Here is a 14,614-nt window from a genome sequence, read left to right as displayed (position 1 = left end):
TAAAAATGGCGTATATGGACGATTAATCAGATTGAAGAGATTTCCTCAATCGGAAAGAAAAAAACACTGGGAGAAATTCAAAATTTGATATCGTTGGTGCCAGCATTTCACGTTTCGGTCTGAGACAATTTGAAGCGAGAATATTATGTTTTGATAATGTTTCAATAATATTTATTAACCATAAAAAGTACATAATGAAATGAAATAGCGCAACATATGCAATATTAAACATAATGATACGCGGCCTGACGAATTATGAGGAAACCAATAAGAAATCATCCGTTTCTTTGCCAATACTTCCTCATAAATCGAAGTGATCGAGCGAGCGGGTCAATGATGTTATTAATGGAACTAATCCTAGCTTTGCGCTTTATTTATTGACAATTAATTAGAACGCATCATCTATAGTTTATCATCTAAATATCATCTCCCCGTATATTCCTTCAGTTAATGACGAACAAATATTGTTATCTAAACATAGCCCGAATCGTCAAAGAAACGACTGTAACACTTATTCGCCTTACGTCGATCGATTTGAATTATTCCGTCTATTCTATGCAAAATCGCATAAAAGCTCGTATCATCATAATTCAATTTCTACTTAATGGATTGTAAATATATCATACAAATAAACCGATGATCTGATTCGTGTTTACATATCGATCCAGTTTTACGAAACATAAAATCCGGACGGACTGACTCTTCTTACAACTGTATACGGAACGTCACATAGAAAAACATCCGAACGTCATTAGCGTAAAAACGATTTGATTTCACGGTTAATTAACGTTAATACTGACTGATTTACTACAATAGATCATTCATTATACATAGCTTACGAAAGAGGACTAGGATTAGCCCAAATCATCTCCGTATAGTCAGTATATGTGTTTCATTCTGCCGGGTGAACTTTGTTATTTCTCAGTCGTTCACCAGTATTCGACGACGTCTGAAATGTAGAAATTTAGACATTCGTCGTATTATTAATTTCTGAAATAAACGTCGGCTCAGGAACTAGTTACAGGCAGGCGAATTCATTTGGAATCTCTTCAAGGGTGGAGCAATATGACAGCGGGGGTTTAAGAAGTAATGACATTCTTCGGGGCCACGCTGGAGGTTGCAAGCGGCTTTCCCGTGTGTTGACATAAGGTTACTTCAACGGGAAAGCTGGAACCCCGGAAAATACCCTCCTAAATTCGTCCTGTTCTTTCTGTTTTGCTCCAGATTTATCACATAGCTCTGGCACTGACATCTAGAGCTTACTCGACGTTAATTGACGGGAATCGTCAATAACGCGGTTTGTTTAACCGAACACTTCTTCGAGAGTCTCAGAGTCTACCTCTTATTCGAGTTATCGAACGCAACAAGCATAGAGCATAGAGACATGCGAAAACCACTAGATCCATATACATTCAGAGGAAAATTGAAATTTCTTATGTTTGGTTTAACCATCATAAGAATATATATATTTCCTTGAACATGTAATATTGTGCACCTAATTACACTTACGCTAGTTGGTCTTCCTCGTTGGCATAAATCAACCCACGAAGCTTCAGTTTGAGTTGATCGGTGAGTGACATCTACTGATGTAATTGTCGGTTCAGTTTGACGATTCATCGTTCCAGCACCTCGTAAATCTTCATCTTTCACGCCACGATACAACGCATAAAACTGATAATGAACAAATAGATATTATAGCAGCTTTTTTTGTACGTTTCTATCAGCATCGATTTGATCAAACTGATTTACGCACCTTAGGTACAAATATCAGAAGAACCATCGACGTAACGTGCACCTGAAGGCGTAACAATAGCATACCGTATAACATATCCGGTCCTACGTTTCCCGCGATCAACTCTCTACAATTACAGTATATGATAAGAGGAAATATCATCACTTCTATAAAACGCAGAAGATGTTTACAAATCTGAGGTGATAGTAAATATACCTGATAATAAGTATGAAAGTTCCCAGTAGAACTGTATTATATATGCACCAGGTTATATATTTACTTTCATTTAGATGACTGGGAGCTTTCCGTATCAAGTAACACAGATACGCACCCCATACTAGCAATACAACTTGTCCTGAAAAAAATATGTCAATACGTGGAAAAGGGACAATTTTGACGGAAAAGTATATACTTTCTTGGTTTCTGTCAGAATGAAATGACATTTTTGGGGCCATGCTTACCGATTTGAACTCCATACATCCACCAGTCACTGGAACATACTGGATATTTCAAACCGCTAGATGTCTTTTTAATTTGAACGCGTTCGTTTAGCGGAACCGCAACTGTCCACGCTACTAAAAACACAACCGCAATTCCTAATATCGGTAAAAAACGTTTTAAAAGTTCTTTGTCTGAAAGTTGTAATTTTTTCGCCGTTTGGATTTTTATGATGGCAGAAATTCTGAAAGAAATAGAAAAAAGGAAAGGGATTTTATAAACAGCAGAAGATTTGAACGAAAGTATAGAAGACGGTAAATCACAAGGAATCTTAAAGAACATTTGAAATGTAAATGCAATCAATTCAACTATCGGTGAATTCAATCACGAAGAAAGGAGAATTTTTGGAAACACAAGAAACATTAAGAAAACTAAAACTAAATAATCTTTAAATGGCGATTGAGTTTCACTAAAAAATATCCGTGGAATCTATCCATAATCCGCATAGCATTAAATTGCGAATCATTGAATTGATTGAGTGCTCTCAATTCTGACGTGTAACAAATACGTCGCTTCCCGCCGATGCAACGAGAATACCGTATCCCTCGCAACTCAACACAAGTAAAAAGCAAACCTCCAAGTTTTCAGTAGTAGTGCCCCATAAGCACCAAAGAATCCAATAGTACTCGGCCATGGTTTTATCATACAAATCGTGCCCGTAGCCTCAGGAAACTCTAAAAATACCTACAAAACAAATATATGTTTAAACATCAATCAATCATTAAGAGACATCGAAATCATCAGAATTCTTCGATTTATACCTCTGAGCACATCAGAATAGCTCCTACTGCCATGATGTATAGAAATATCGGGCTCGCCGCTTTAATGATCTATAAACGATAAAAGAAATAAACTGTTCGATCGGTTCTCTCGCCACTTTATAGAAATCTCTTCCCAGTGTAATGGTTTGTGAAAAATGATTTCCCTTTGGATTTATTTAAGAACGGGAAGACTGGGGGAAATGCAAGTTTATCGACGTGAATACAGAACGTGTGCTCGAATGCTTTTATAAGAGATATTTGAGCGATGATATCGACAAAGCGCGCAATTCAATAGCAAATTATGCACATTAGCGGATATTGACGGAGAAAGTCCATTTCTGATAAAAACAGCAAGAACGGCTTCGTTATTCTATACGTAATCAGTCTTTTCTGCTTTGAATTTGTATAATTTTCGAAGAATTATGTAATGATGATCTAATAAGCTTCATTTTCTAAGCGCAGATATACGGCAAGTTCGACTTCAGCTTTAGTCGAATGCATGGTTAAGTAATAACGCCTTGAAAACTGTCTTTAACAAGTTAAGGAGGTGTTCTAAAGACGGATCACATGAACGAATGATGACTGCCATCGTTATATGTGGTCAGCTAAATGGGGTTTGATTAGTCGGTTTTTTGCGTGATATTATTGAGATAATGTGGTGACAATATTGCAACACGGCGCGTACCCTGCAGTTCCTTTTCAACCAGATGACATACGTCGAGAAAATGATACCAAATACCATCAAAGCGGTAATTATCAATATGATTATTCGAACGGTGAGAATGAATTCATAAAGACAAGGAGAACTATCGACACACGTATCACAGCCTGGCCTACACTTCAAACATTCAAATCTAAACATAAAAGTATACAAGAATTAGATCAGTTCAGGTCGTTTTTATCCGTTCGGTTTTAACATCTTGGTAGCAAATAATCAGCATACATATTCAGTAATTAAAGTATCGTTGGGAATAAAATGAACGTGTATTTGAAGAGGATCGTTATATTTTATTCATGATATCAGCAGAAGTGAAGTGGTTTCTCTATTAGAATGTCTGCTTCAGGACACTTTGTCGCTAACTAACCTTTTTACGTCGATATTGGAATCATTTTTACCGATAATAGCTTCGATCTGGGATCCATTGAAGTATTTCATACGCGGTGGGATTTGGACGTCGGGAAAATAATAACCGTCGGCGCATACACATTTATATGATCCACGTTTGAATCCTTGTCCGCGAATTACTTCGCACTGAAAATATGAATCATCAATGCTTCCTAAAATCGTCAAAATTCGCAAATGAATTCACGAGTTTAATGGGAATTTAAAGTTGTCGACAAAAAACTGGTTTAAGTGCGCTTTATGCGTCGAAATACACGTGGTTTACACGTATTTATCGAGTGGGCTGTAGAACTGTTATGTCAATCAAAAAGCGGGGATAATGAAGCCAAATTATAGACGCGTGATTTCGCACGAAAAGGTTTCTCGATATCAGATACAGAGGAGTGAACAGCCACGCGAGGTTTCATATTACTTAAGAAACACGTATTAATTAGACACTGATGCATTGCTTCTGCCCGTAACGCACAGGAGTCGCTGCCTTAATCATGATTTTTCCGAGAAAAATCTAAAATAGAATGCTATATACATACAATAGTCGAGATGGGACAGACGTGCGTGTCGCGGAAAACATCAACCGAACGGCTTTTATCAACCTGTTCCGCCTGCGTCGATTGACCATTTGTTGAATTTGTATCGCATTGATTTATATCAATTTCCTTCAATTCTATATCAATTGTTGCGACACCTCTGAAAAAAATCAAACGGTATTCGACGATTACTTCATGAAAATTCGACGATCTCCTCGTGAAGATTCTCTATTTCGGTAGGAGTTTTTCGCTCACAAATCCGAATGAAAAGATCTTGAAAAGCCGCTTACCGAAATTGAGTGTAGTTTCCGGTCTGATTATAAGACAGAATCGGGGCTGAATATGTAACCATCCAAATGTCACCCGCTTGACAGTCAAAATATGGATCGGTCCAATGTCCGTCGGATAGTTTCGCTAACGGTTCCGTTAATGTTTGGGATAATATTGTGTCGTTTGGCCAAACCCTATGATAGAGAAAATCGTCGATAATGAACCAATTTCGATCACATGGATTCGGTTAGCGTGGCTTTATGATAGATTGGAACTTGAGGCCATGCTTTTACGTAGAGTTGTTGATATAGCGTCGACGGATATAATTTGATGGAATTGAAGGGCGGGGTCAGGGTGGGGACATTTCAAATGTTATTCTCTTTCGCGGCAGAATATGAGTGAACGGGTTCACGCTGTGCGGGGTTCATTACATCGAGTTCGAAGATTAAAGAGATGTGATAAGTATATGATAACGTGTTAACATCCGGATAATACATTTGTTTGGTCATTGAGACAGGATTTACGCCGTCACTGGGCGTAACTAACACGTTTTTGATTGAGTTTTGTCACCAGACGTATATATATATATATGATCACGATTTCATCCGGTGCGTTTGTAACGCTTCGTATATCATAAGGAAGTAATAATCGTAGCTAGCTCTATGGGGCTGCATATCATTTCCTATGTTTATTGACTAATCGTATGGAAGAGGAGAGAATCCCACAATGATAATAAAAAGTCCGAAAATGAAACTTCGAGATAGTAGTTTATTACAACGTTTCGACTATATCCTAATAGTCATCTTCAGGAATAATTATTCTCATTATATAATTAATAGTTAATTAATAATTATTAATAATTATTCTCATTATATAATTAATAATTATTCCTGAAGATGACTATTAGGATATAGTCGAAACGTTGTAATAAACTACTATCTCGAAGTTTCATTTTCGGACTTTTTATTATCATTGTGGGATTCTCTCCTCATCGCGTCAACACGGATATAGTGTTCTACCAATCGTAATCGTATGGAAACGAAATTTAACATTTTGGACCTAGTGGGTACCCAAAAAAACATAGCCTTTACATAACTGTTAAAAGGCATATTATGAAAATTAAAATGTTGTACTTAGTAAGCTCGTTTTTTTTAAACGAATTTGAACAAAAATATAACGAATGATCAACGTTTTTGTTGCATCGTTTGTCAGATCGTGTTAAGTATAGCAATCAGCGCGAAATGTCGGTGCCTTTTGATTAGTGCTGTATAAGTAGAGGTAGCTAAGCTTAAGCACTTTTTGATGTCAGGTCGGTCAGAATTACGGGTTATATGTATGAACATCAAGCGAACTAATGAACTGCAGTCTACGATAAACAAGTGACAGTAGTCACAAGCGTGTAGGTAATAACAGCTTTACAGTTTCTCACGACACGCGACTTGATAAGTACTCGAAGCTCAAACCTTGTCACTATACTCACCGGTAATTCACGATAGAAGCTACTAACGGTACTCGCATCCAATTTCTTTCCTTGAGCACCGAATACCATTCAGTTACATTATCTAGATAGTCGTAACCCAAAGAAAGATCCGAAGCAGTAACGATTCCTCCCTGTCGCGAGGCGTAAGGGCTGAATTTACCGTACAAGGGAACAGCGTTTGGTTCCAGCGCGATGGCCGAGCCGAAAATAAGCGTTTTACCGGCGACATTATTCCTTACAATGTCGTAAAGCAATGGATCATATGAAGTATTGAACTTGTCACCGCTTTGAACCAACATTTTTGAAATCAGATTTGCGCTCTTAACGGCTACATCGGCGTACTTGTTCCAAATAGACGTGTCGAATTTTACTGATATAGTTTCACCTGTCCCGGCGTTACAGTTTGTAGGGTTAATCTGATCGACATAGCGTAGGAAGTTTCGTGCCGATTCGAGCCTCTTAGAATCATCTGAAAAAAAATCGACACCATCAAACTATAATCGCTATAAAAATTAAGTTTGATGACTAAGAATAACAACGTCATCCGATCAAAGTGACGAAACGTAAGTGTTATTTTTGTTAGGATCGCCCGCCGCGGGGGTAAAGTATTGGAAATCGAATGAGTATATTTAGGAATAAAGTGGCTTATTGCTTTTCATTTCAATATATTTTACATCATTCTAACCGAAGTTTGCGAAACTCTTATTACCTATCCGAATACCGACTTAATATGAAATCCGTTGTCCATGAATGAGTCTAATTTTATCTAATGGCAGCCGCCGAATCGGAGAAATCCTTATATTTCAGATTTATGTGACATGGCTATTCAGAAAATCTGAGAATCGTCGTCTTCGGGAATACTGAGGATGACTATTATACGGAAGCGATAAGGGGCCTCGAGATGTCGCGTTCCAACTCGACAAGTCGTCCTGTTTATGTCGATATATCGCGATATATCGCGTCAAGTCGACATGAATATGTCGACATATCGTGACGTTTTGACGACATATTTCGTTTTCACGACCATTTTCCTCGCGACAAGTCGACATATTCATGACGGCTTGAAACTCAGTCGTCATATCACTGGCGTCCTCATCTTCCATTTAGACGTGTCTTCAAATGACGGCTTGTCCCGTGGAAAATGGGCGAAAAAGCGAAATTTGTCGTGAAAACGTCACGATATGTCGACATATTCATGTCGACTTGACGCGATATATCGCGATATGTCGACATACATATGGCGACTTGTCGGCTTGGAACGCGACAACTCGAGGCCCTTTATCGCTTCCGTACTATTAGGATGAAGTCGAAACGTCAAATAAATCTCATGAAGTCAACATTCCGGATCGACACGTTTTTCTTTCTTAATGCAGGATTTTATTATTGTTATATATAAGAATGTTTATGATTTTGCAACAAACATACGAAAATCGACTACGTCTTATATCAGAGGAAGTGACGTCATCGTTAATCGCTTCCCAGACTGCCTGTTCGATGACGTCTGTTTGTATCAAATTACTGCAATTCTTTCTTTCCGTCCCCCGGGTTTCATTCGGTGGTTTTAATGTCAATGTTAAATCGACGTCGCATACGATATTCAATGCTTGTTCTCTCTGAAATCCTTTTCCCCGACATGTCAAATCTCGAGTCTTTTTCACTCGGAGAAATGCTAACATATAGTCGATATTCTGCTGACTCGTTTAGGGCGGAAACTCCAGTGATGCGTGCGAGGCGTATTTTATCGGAGATTGGTAAAAACGGAAATATTGAGACTATCACTAACAGCAGCGGGAAATAAGTACATATCAGCTTTTAGTTACTGCAAATACAGTGCTATTAGAAGGTTTAACCTCGTATCGATAGTAATCACATTTTTCAATTAGACTCTAAATTCTAAAGTAATATTCGTTCCAGACACCGATCATTAGACACAGCCTGTGGACTTTCGCCGGATTTATTGTTTTATCGATAATGTTCGATCTTCTTCGATTGAAATCTAATTCATCAGATAAATTTGACGTGATGGAACGGCTATGACGTCAATAAGAAATATACAGACTCGAACGAAAATAAATTGAGATTCTGTTATTTGTGGTTTCATTAATTGTAGGTTTCTGAATAAATATACACGGCAGAAACGCCTAGAATAACTTGTATTAATCAGTGTAAATTGATCTTTTTTATCAACTTGAATTAATCCAAGAACTATGTTGCCAGTTAGACGTTGATTTCAAAAGAGGTGAATATGTTTACAGAATGAAACACCACACACCCGATGTGTTTATATGAAATACAAAAAAGACTTCAAACGACACGATAAATGTATATCTATACATAAATACTCTATCGAAATACCATACGCTCCGCTCCTTCTGCGCTTAATCAAAATAAGATAGATTTCTACCCTGCGGATTTGGTTTGCGGGGAATAATTATATTACAGTATGAGAGTGCGGGTTACATGAAACTGGTAAATATGTGACTTACGACATCTTCAGATATTACTAATTACCTGGCGACTAATGTGACGTGAGATGTGTGATTTGCGTGTATAATGATTATACTTTATGAACTGATAGACTGAACGGTTGTGGCTTGATATGAAAGGTTTTGTTGTCATGGCCGATCTTAGATATTTTTAGTTTGGTTGATCTAAGAACATACAGTGATTTCCCTAATAAACATTCGGTAAAATACCAAAATAGTTGGGCCTACTATTCATCGTTGTTACAAATATCAGATGTATGGATCTTTCCAAAGTGGATAAAATATACGGTGCGTTAAAACATAACAAACATAGACAATTACCTCGTGCTGATGTGACTAGAAATATTCTAGATCCCAAAAACAGGAGCACAACTAGCGCAACCATCTTCACAACTGCTTAGTCAATAAACAATTACCCTTTATTCGTGATAACTTGCCAAGCACCTTGCTTATTATCTTATGACGAAAAGTGCCGACCTATCAGACGCACCGTGACAATTCATTCTCGTCAACGTGTATGACAATATCATCACCATCATCCGAGTCTCAATGGAAACGTTAGATTGAAGAGCCGCTGATACTGGGATTATATACACTTAATGATGTCATTAGCAAATGTTCAGTTCATTTTTGCGTTGGAAACATCGGGATAACTATATTTTCTTACTTTACCACGCACGTTTCAGAAAAGAATGAAATGCGTATATCGGTTATCAGGTTCAGTTTTGGTGTGTACAGTATCAGGACCTAGTGATTTCGCGCATTGGTTTTATCTGTTTTTTTTAACACAAACGATCATTACTGAACCGACCTATTGCCTTCCACGGATATACAAACAAAAATGAATAGCACTATTCATCATTATCGACAGTGTCTGATGTTTAATGCTCACTGTGTGAGGTTATTCAGCGGCAGATTCTACCGCAACACTATCTCCGAATTTTCATCATCTAATGAAAACTGATACTTTGTATCGTCATCTTAATACAGATACAGGTTATTCATACTACACTTTGTATCGTCATCTTAATACAGATACAGGTTATTCATACTACACTTTGATTGTTCATACTACACTTTGATAATTGCGGTTAGGTCCGTCGACAATATTCGATGAATTTCCTAACAAAAATTGCCTCAAGACGATGTCGTTTTTGAAATGTTTTTCTCATAAAAAAATCAAAATCAACGTGATATCTTACCTATTTCTGTATGGTTGACTTTACTCGAAAGCTGACGAGCGCAAAGAACAAAATTACAGTGAACTATGAAATATATCCAAATTATCATTTTAACTTTTGTGCTGATGTTCAATCTGTACCTATCCCAGTCATACTTGCATCTGCGTAATTACACTTTGTCGTCGTATTTAGAAATTACGGTCTTCTGTGATTCGTGGGTTTATCGGTTGGAGACCACTTCAAATATCAAATTACATTATGCAACATTTTAGCGTGCATGAATTCATGGCGGTAAAATCCGCTCGGAGTTTTTGCACTTCCTTAGCGTTTTATGGTTTTTTAATATTTTGGTAAATCGGATGGCGGTCATTTGCGTAAAGTGCGTCTAGTGTTACCTTGTTTGAATAAAATTAGCCATGCAGCAGCTTATTTTGTCAAAGTGATTCACATCGGGTCAGATTCAGCGACGGGCCGGCCAGGAGTGGCATCAAACTTCCAAAAATTAAAAACAAATTCTGATGAACAAAGGCGCTCAAACCTAATTTGTTTTGAATAAAATTGCAATGTTCATGAGTTTTGCATGAATGTTATTTGCTCTTTCAATCTACCTAATATTTTGTAACCACTGTCACGTATTCAGCGGCAGGAAAGCGGCATAGTGCACGGCGCGTTGGCTGGAATTTAATTGGGATTCGAACACCAAGAAGCGGGTACCAGTCCAATACTAGGCCTAACAAATTGGAGTAGTCCTACGCGGTATAGCATTAAACCTAAAGGCGCCTTGTATAAATCACTCGAGTTAGTTATGGCAAAACAGGCGCAGAAAAACTCCACTTCTGCTGCAGTCACAGAAGTAGAAGATGAAGAAAACTTTGGTCCATTACCAATTAGTAAATTAGAGGTATTCGTATAGAAAGTCAGTGAAGTAAAAAATGCCTTTCAAGTAGAACCTTAAGAGTTGGAGGCTGTTCAAAAATTGCGTTCACTTGATTTTTTGGGGGAACCCGGAAATTTCGGTGATACCTCCTGTCCTCCTCGCTCCCCCTTGCTTGTAACAAGCCTTAACAAATTTTGACCAGACCCATTATTAATATAACCTAACTGTCTCCCCCACTTATTAGCTAAAATCTTTGTCACTTGAAATTTTATGTTCTGATCAATACTATTTGCTTGCACTAGAACAGACAGGTGAGGTACAGTATTGATTGTTTCTGAGTATTGCGAGTTCATGCAATAGTACTTGGGTGTACGGGGGTTGCTCCTCAAGATTTTTCTACTGAGTAATTCCAACATTTTGTTTTATAATCAAGGTTGTTGAGGCACCTCCTCTCCTCGTAACAATCTGGAACAAACGCGTTAGGCCTACATAAGTTTTTGATTGACCCCGCAACACCAACAAGCGAGAACAATTCAGAGAGCTCAGTCATCCACTCAATTTTACTCGCTCTCTTTCATTCAGTTTTCCTAGGTGCCATTTTTACCCCTGCTATACTACTGAAGTAGAACTAGAGCCTTCATCCTTTTGCGTTTCCCTGCCCTACTATATCGTGTATGCCTATATGATGCATAATAGAATAGATGGACATTGTTTAAACTTTTTATTCAATTTACAATGAACAGGCGCATGGAATTAGTGCGAATGATGTGAAGAAATTAGAAGAAGTCGGGTTGTGTACGGTTGAAGCTGTGGCTTTCGTTCCGAAAAAGACTCTTTTGTCGATCAAAGGAATCAGTGAAGCCAAAGCTGACAAACTTCTAGTAAGTACTACAATATAGATTATACCATTATCACGGCGAAATGAGGCTCGCGAAATTTTAAGAGTTTCGATCGTTTTTAGAATGAAGCGGCTAAACTGGTTCCTATGGGATTCACAACTGCCACGGAATTCCATCAAAAACGCCGGGAAATCATACAACTGACGACCGGCTCGAAGGAATTAGACAAACTATTACAAGGTTTGTTCGATTCAACATATTAGGCATTAGCTCGAGGAAACATTTTGGACTCATTTTTCTTCAGAGTGGAATTTCTATATCATTACTACAACAACGGACTGCGTGCTCATCAAATGTTAAAAAACTGAGGAATTTTTACCATATTTTTGTTGTGCGTTGATAATACTCTATACTAAAATTGATGATATTTCAGGAGGAATAGAAACTGGTTCTATCACGGAAATCTTCGGTGAATTCCGTACGGGTAAAACTCAACTATGTCACACTTTAGCGGTTACATGTCAGGTAAAGAATTAAGTTTAGGAGAATACTGATGGTCGAACTTCAGTTGGTCCTAATAAATGTTGCTTCTGTTTTCAATAGTTATTAATTACATAATAGGGTCATCAATTGTCTGTGTGAAGTACAGTTTTATTGATAATTGTGTGACAACCTTTCATTGCGATGACAACTCATGAATATTTTGTGAATCGATAACGACGAACTATTTTATTTATCGATTCTTGAGGCGGGAATAAAATATAGTAAATCTTATTTGTGAACCTATTATTTGCGACACTGTTTCAATTAGCGGTACATGATGAAAAACGTCCTCTTAATTGAAATTGAATACTGTACATTAATAATATTCTATAGTTACCTATCGATATGGGAGGTGGTGAAGGTAAATGTTTATATATCAACAGCGAGGGAACATTTTGACTGGAGAGATTAATAGCAGTTGATTGAAATTGAATGCTGTACATCAATTATATTCTATAGTTACCTATCGATATGGGAGGTGGTGAAGGTAAATGTTTATATATCGACAGCGAGGGAACATTTCGACCGGAGAGATTAATAGCAGTTGCTGAAAGGTCAGTTTCGTGATCATTATTTATATAATTAAATTTATTAAATCCGGACATAGATTTTGTAGTAATATAAAGATTTATTTTGACTATTCAGATATGGTTTAAACGGCCCCGATGTTTTAGATAACGTTGCCTATGCTCGAGCGTATAATTCAGATCATCAGACTCAACTGTTGATGCAAGCCGCCGCTATGATGGCTGAATCGAGGTAATGATTTATCATCATCGCGCGCGATCAAGTAGATTATTAATCGAATACAGAGTGAGCGAATAGGCAGCAAAATTCTTCTGCTCAGCTTGAACACTGAGCTGGACTGTTCCACCATTATGATTAAAGTTTTGACTCAAAAGTTGAGATTCACTAAAATTAAATTAATTTTAACTCATTGAAAATGAACTGATTTTAACCCTGTGGTTATCTGTAGAACTAGATCTGGGAATTTAGAATTGCAGCTCACAATGTATGTGTACTTTCATAATTTCGCTGATTTTCATGTATTTAAAAGTTAAGCGGTCAGTGAACTTGTTAATTCCTCCCCATATGTTCAATGGCCTCACGGAATTTTTCTGATAGTTTGTGAATATTTTCAGATTTGCTCTATTAATCGTGGATAGCGCTACCGCTTTATATCGTACTGATTATTCGGGAAGAGGAGAATTATCTGCGCGACAAATGCATCTCGCTCGTTTCCTCAGAATGTTACTGCGACTTGCCGATGAAGTGAGTCTAAATATATTTAACGGACATAAAGTTTGTTTGCAGTCCTAATTTGTTCAGTACGAATACAACACGAATGAGAAGCCCTTGGTTTATTGACCATGTATAACTCTGCGCCCGGTTCCACAGTCGTGAGTTAAGATTTGACCCCGAGTTAAAACATTGAAAATGAACTAATCTTAACTCAGAGTTAACTCTAACCCACAACTATGGAACCGGATCCTGATTGATTGTGGGTTTATTCTTCAATTGAATTAGACAGTCACTTGTCTGGTGAAACCAACAGTCTTTGGATGTCGAACTTGTGTAAATTTTTACCGTTATTGTTTCAGTTTGGAGTGGCAGTATTGATATCCAATCAAGTAGTCGCGCAGGTTGACGGTGCTGCTATGTTCGCCGCTGATCCTAAAAAACCAATCGGTGGTAACATCATCGCACATGCATCAACCACGAGGTTTGTGTGTTGTCTTTATAATCATGTCTTCATTTCTTATGGCAGAAATCAATGTTAAAACGTGTTGTTTATTGATTTTATAGATTGTATATGCGTAAAGGAAGAGGTGAAACTAGAATTTGTAAAATCTATGATTCTCCGTGTTTACCGGAGTCAGAGGCAATGTTTGCAATAAATGCTGATGGTATCGGCGATGCTAAAGACTGAATTGTATTTTTCTTGTGCTCATGGATCTACTTATGATTGAAATATATTCAATCATTATTAACAGATATTAGTCTACTTCACTTTACTTTGTAATCATTTTGTAATGCTGATCATTTATGGAGGTGTAAATTTTGTAAATAAAATGCATATATTTTTTTCGGTTTAAATCTTGGTGTACTTGAAATTCATTCGATTAAGAGCTTACTATTTCGGAGTTATCGGGCATCCTCTACTCTGAGAATCCCTCTACTCTGAGAATCGAATTCCTCACTAGAAAATATAACATGTTAACTTTTATGGATGGTACCACAAATTACGTCAGATTTGTAGTACAAAAGCGATAAAAATAAGGACAAGAGTCGGCGTT

At 37.4% G+C, this 14,614-nt stretch overlaps 2 protein-coding genes across 2 annotated transcripts; one reads left to right on the top strand and one right to left on the bottom strand.

Annotated features, from left to right (window-relative positions):
• Window positions 1-892: 892 nt before the first annotated feature.
• Window positions 893-9,262, bottom strand: LOC141915356 (putative G-protein coupled receptor CG31760). The gene is made up of 13 exons (XM_074806850.1): window positions 9,199-9,262; window positions 6,392-6,860; window positions 4,968-5,105; window positions 4,645-4,852; window positions 4,077-4,243; window positions 3,677-3,845; window positions 2,992-3,060; window positions 2,805-2,914; window positions 2,194-2,414; window positions 1,949-2,087; window positions 1,754-1,859; window positions 1,510-1,671; window positions 893-949 (listed from the first exon to the last, which is right to left on the bottom strand). The coding sequence occupies exons 1-13, from the start codon at window positions 9,260-9,262 to the stop codon at window positions 893-895; spliced, it is 2,079 nt and encodes a 692-aa protein (XP_074662951.1).
• Window positions 9,263-10,844: 1,582 nt separating this feature from the next.
• On the top strand, window positions 10,845-14,366 carry LOC141906657 (DNA repair protein RAD51 homolog A). The gene is made up of 9 exons (XM_074795937.1): window positions 10,845-10,959; window positions 11,679-11,816; window positions 11,897-12,014; window positions 12,208-12,299; window positions 12,777-12,871; window positions 12,963-13,076; window positions 13,460-13,589; window positions 13,919-14,040; window positions 14,124-14,366. The coding sequence occupies exons 1-9, from the start codon at window positions 10,864-10,866 to the stop codon at window positions 14,245-14,247; spliced, it is 1,029 nt and encodes a 342-aa protein (XP_074652038.1). The 5' UTR covers window positions 10,845-10,863; the 3' UTR covers window positions 14,248-14,366.
• Window positions 14,367-14,614: the final 248 nt, after the last annotated feature.

Source organism: Tubulanus polymorphus, chromosome 1, assembly GCF_964204645.1.
Source record: "Tubulanus polymorphus chromosome 1, tnTubPoly1.2, whole genome shotgun sequence".
Taxonomy (NCBI): Eukaryota; Metazoa; Nemertea; class Palaeonemertea; order Tubulaniformes; family Tubulanidae; genus Tubulanus; species Tubulanus polymorphus.
This window is presented reverse-complemented; position numbering and strand designations above follow the sequence as displayed.

Excerpts from the sequence above, each read along its gene's own strand:
- LOC141915356 (XM_074806850.1), bottom strand. The coding sequence starts at position 9,262 with ATGGTTGCGCTAGTTGTGCTCCTGTTTTTGGGATCTAGAATATTTCTA. Across the intron at positions 3,061-3,676 it reads GGTTGAAAAGGAACTGCAGG|ATCATTAAAGCGGCGAGCCC; the intron begins GTACGCGCCGTG and ends TATCGTTTATAG. Across the intron at positions 950-1,509 it reads AACGAGGAAGACCAACTAGC|ACGTCGTCGAATACTGGTGA; the intron begins GTAAGTGTAATT and ends TCTACATTTCAG.
- LOC141906657 (XM_074795937.1), top strand. The coding sequence starts at position 10,864 with ATGGCAAAACAGGCGCAGAAAAACTCCACTTCTGCTGCAGTCACAGAA. Across the intron at positions 11,817-11,896 it reads CCAAAGCTGACAAACTTCTA|AATGAAGCGGCTAAACTGGT; the intron begins GTAAGTACTACA and ends GATCGTTTTTAG. Across the intron at positions 12,300-12,776 it reads CTTTAGCGGTTACATGTCAG|TTACCTATCGATATGGGAGG; the intron begins GTAAAGAATTAA and ends TATATTCTATAG.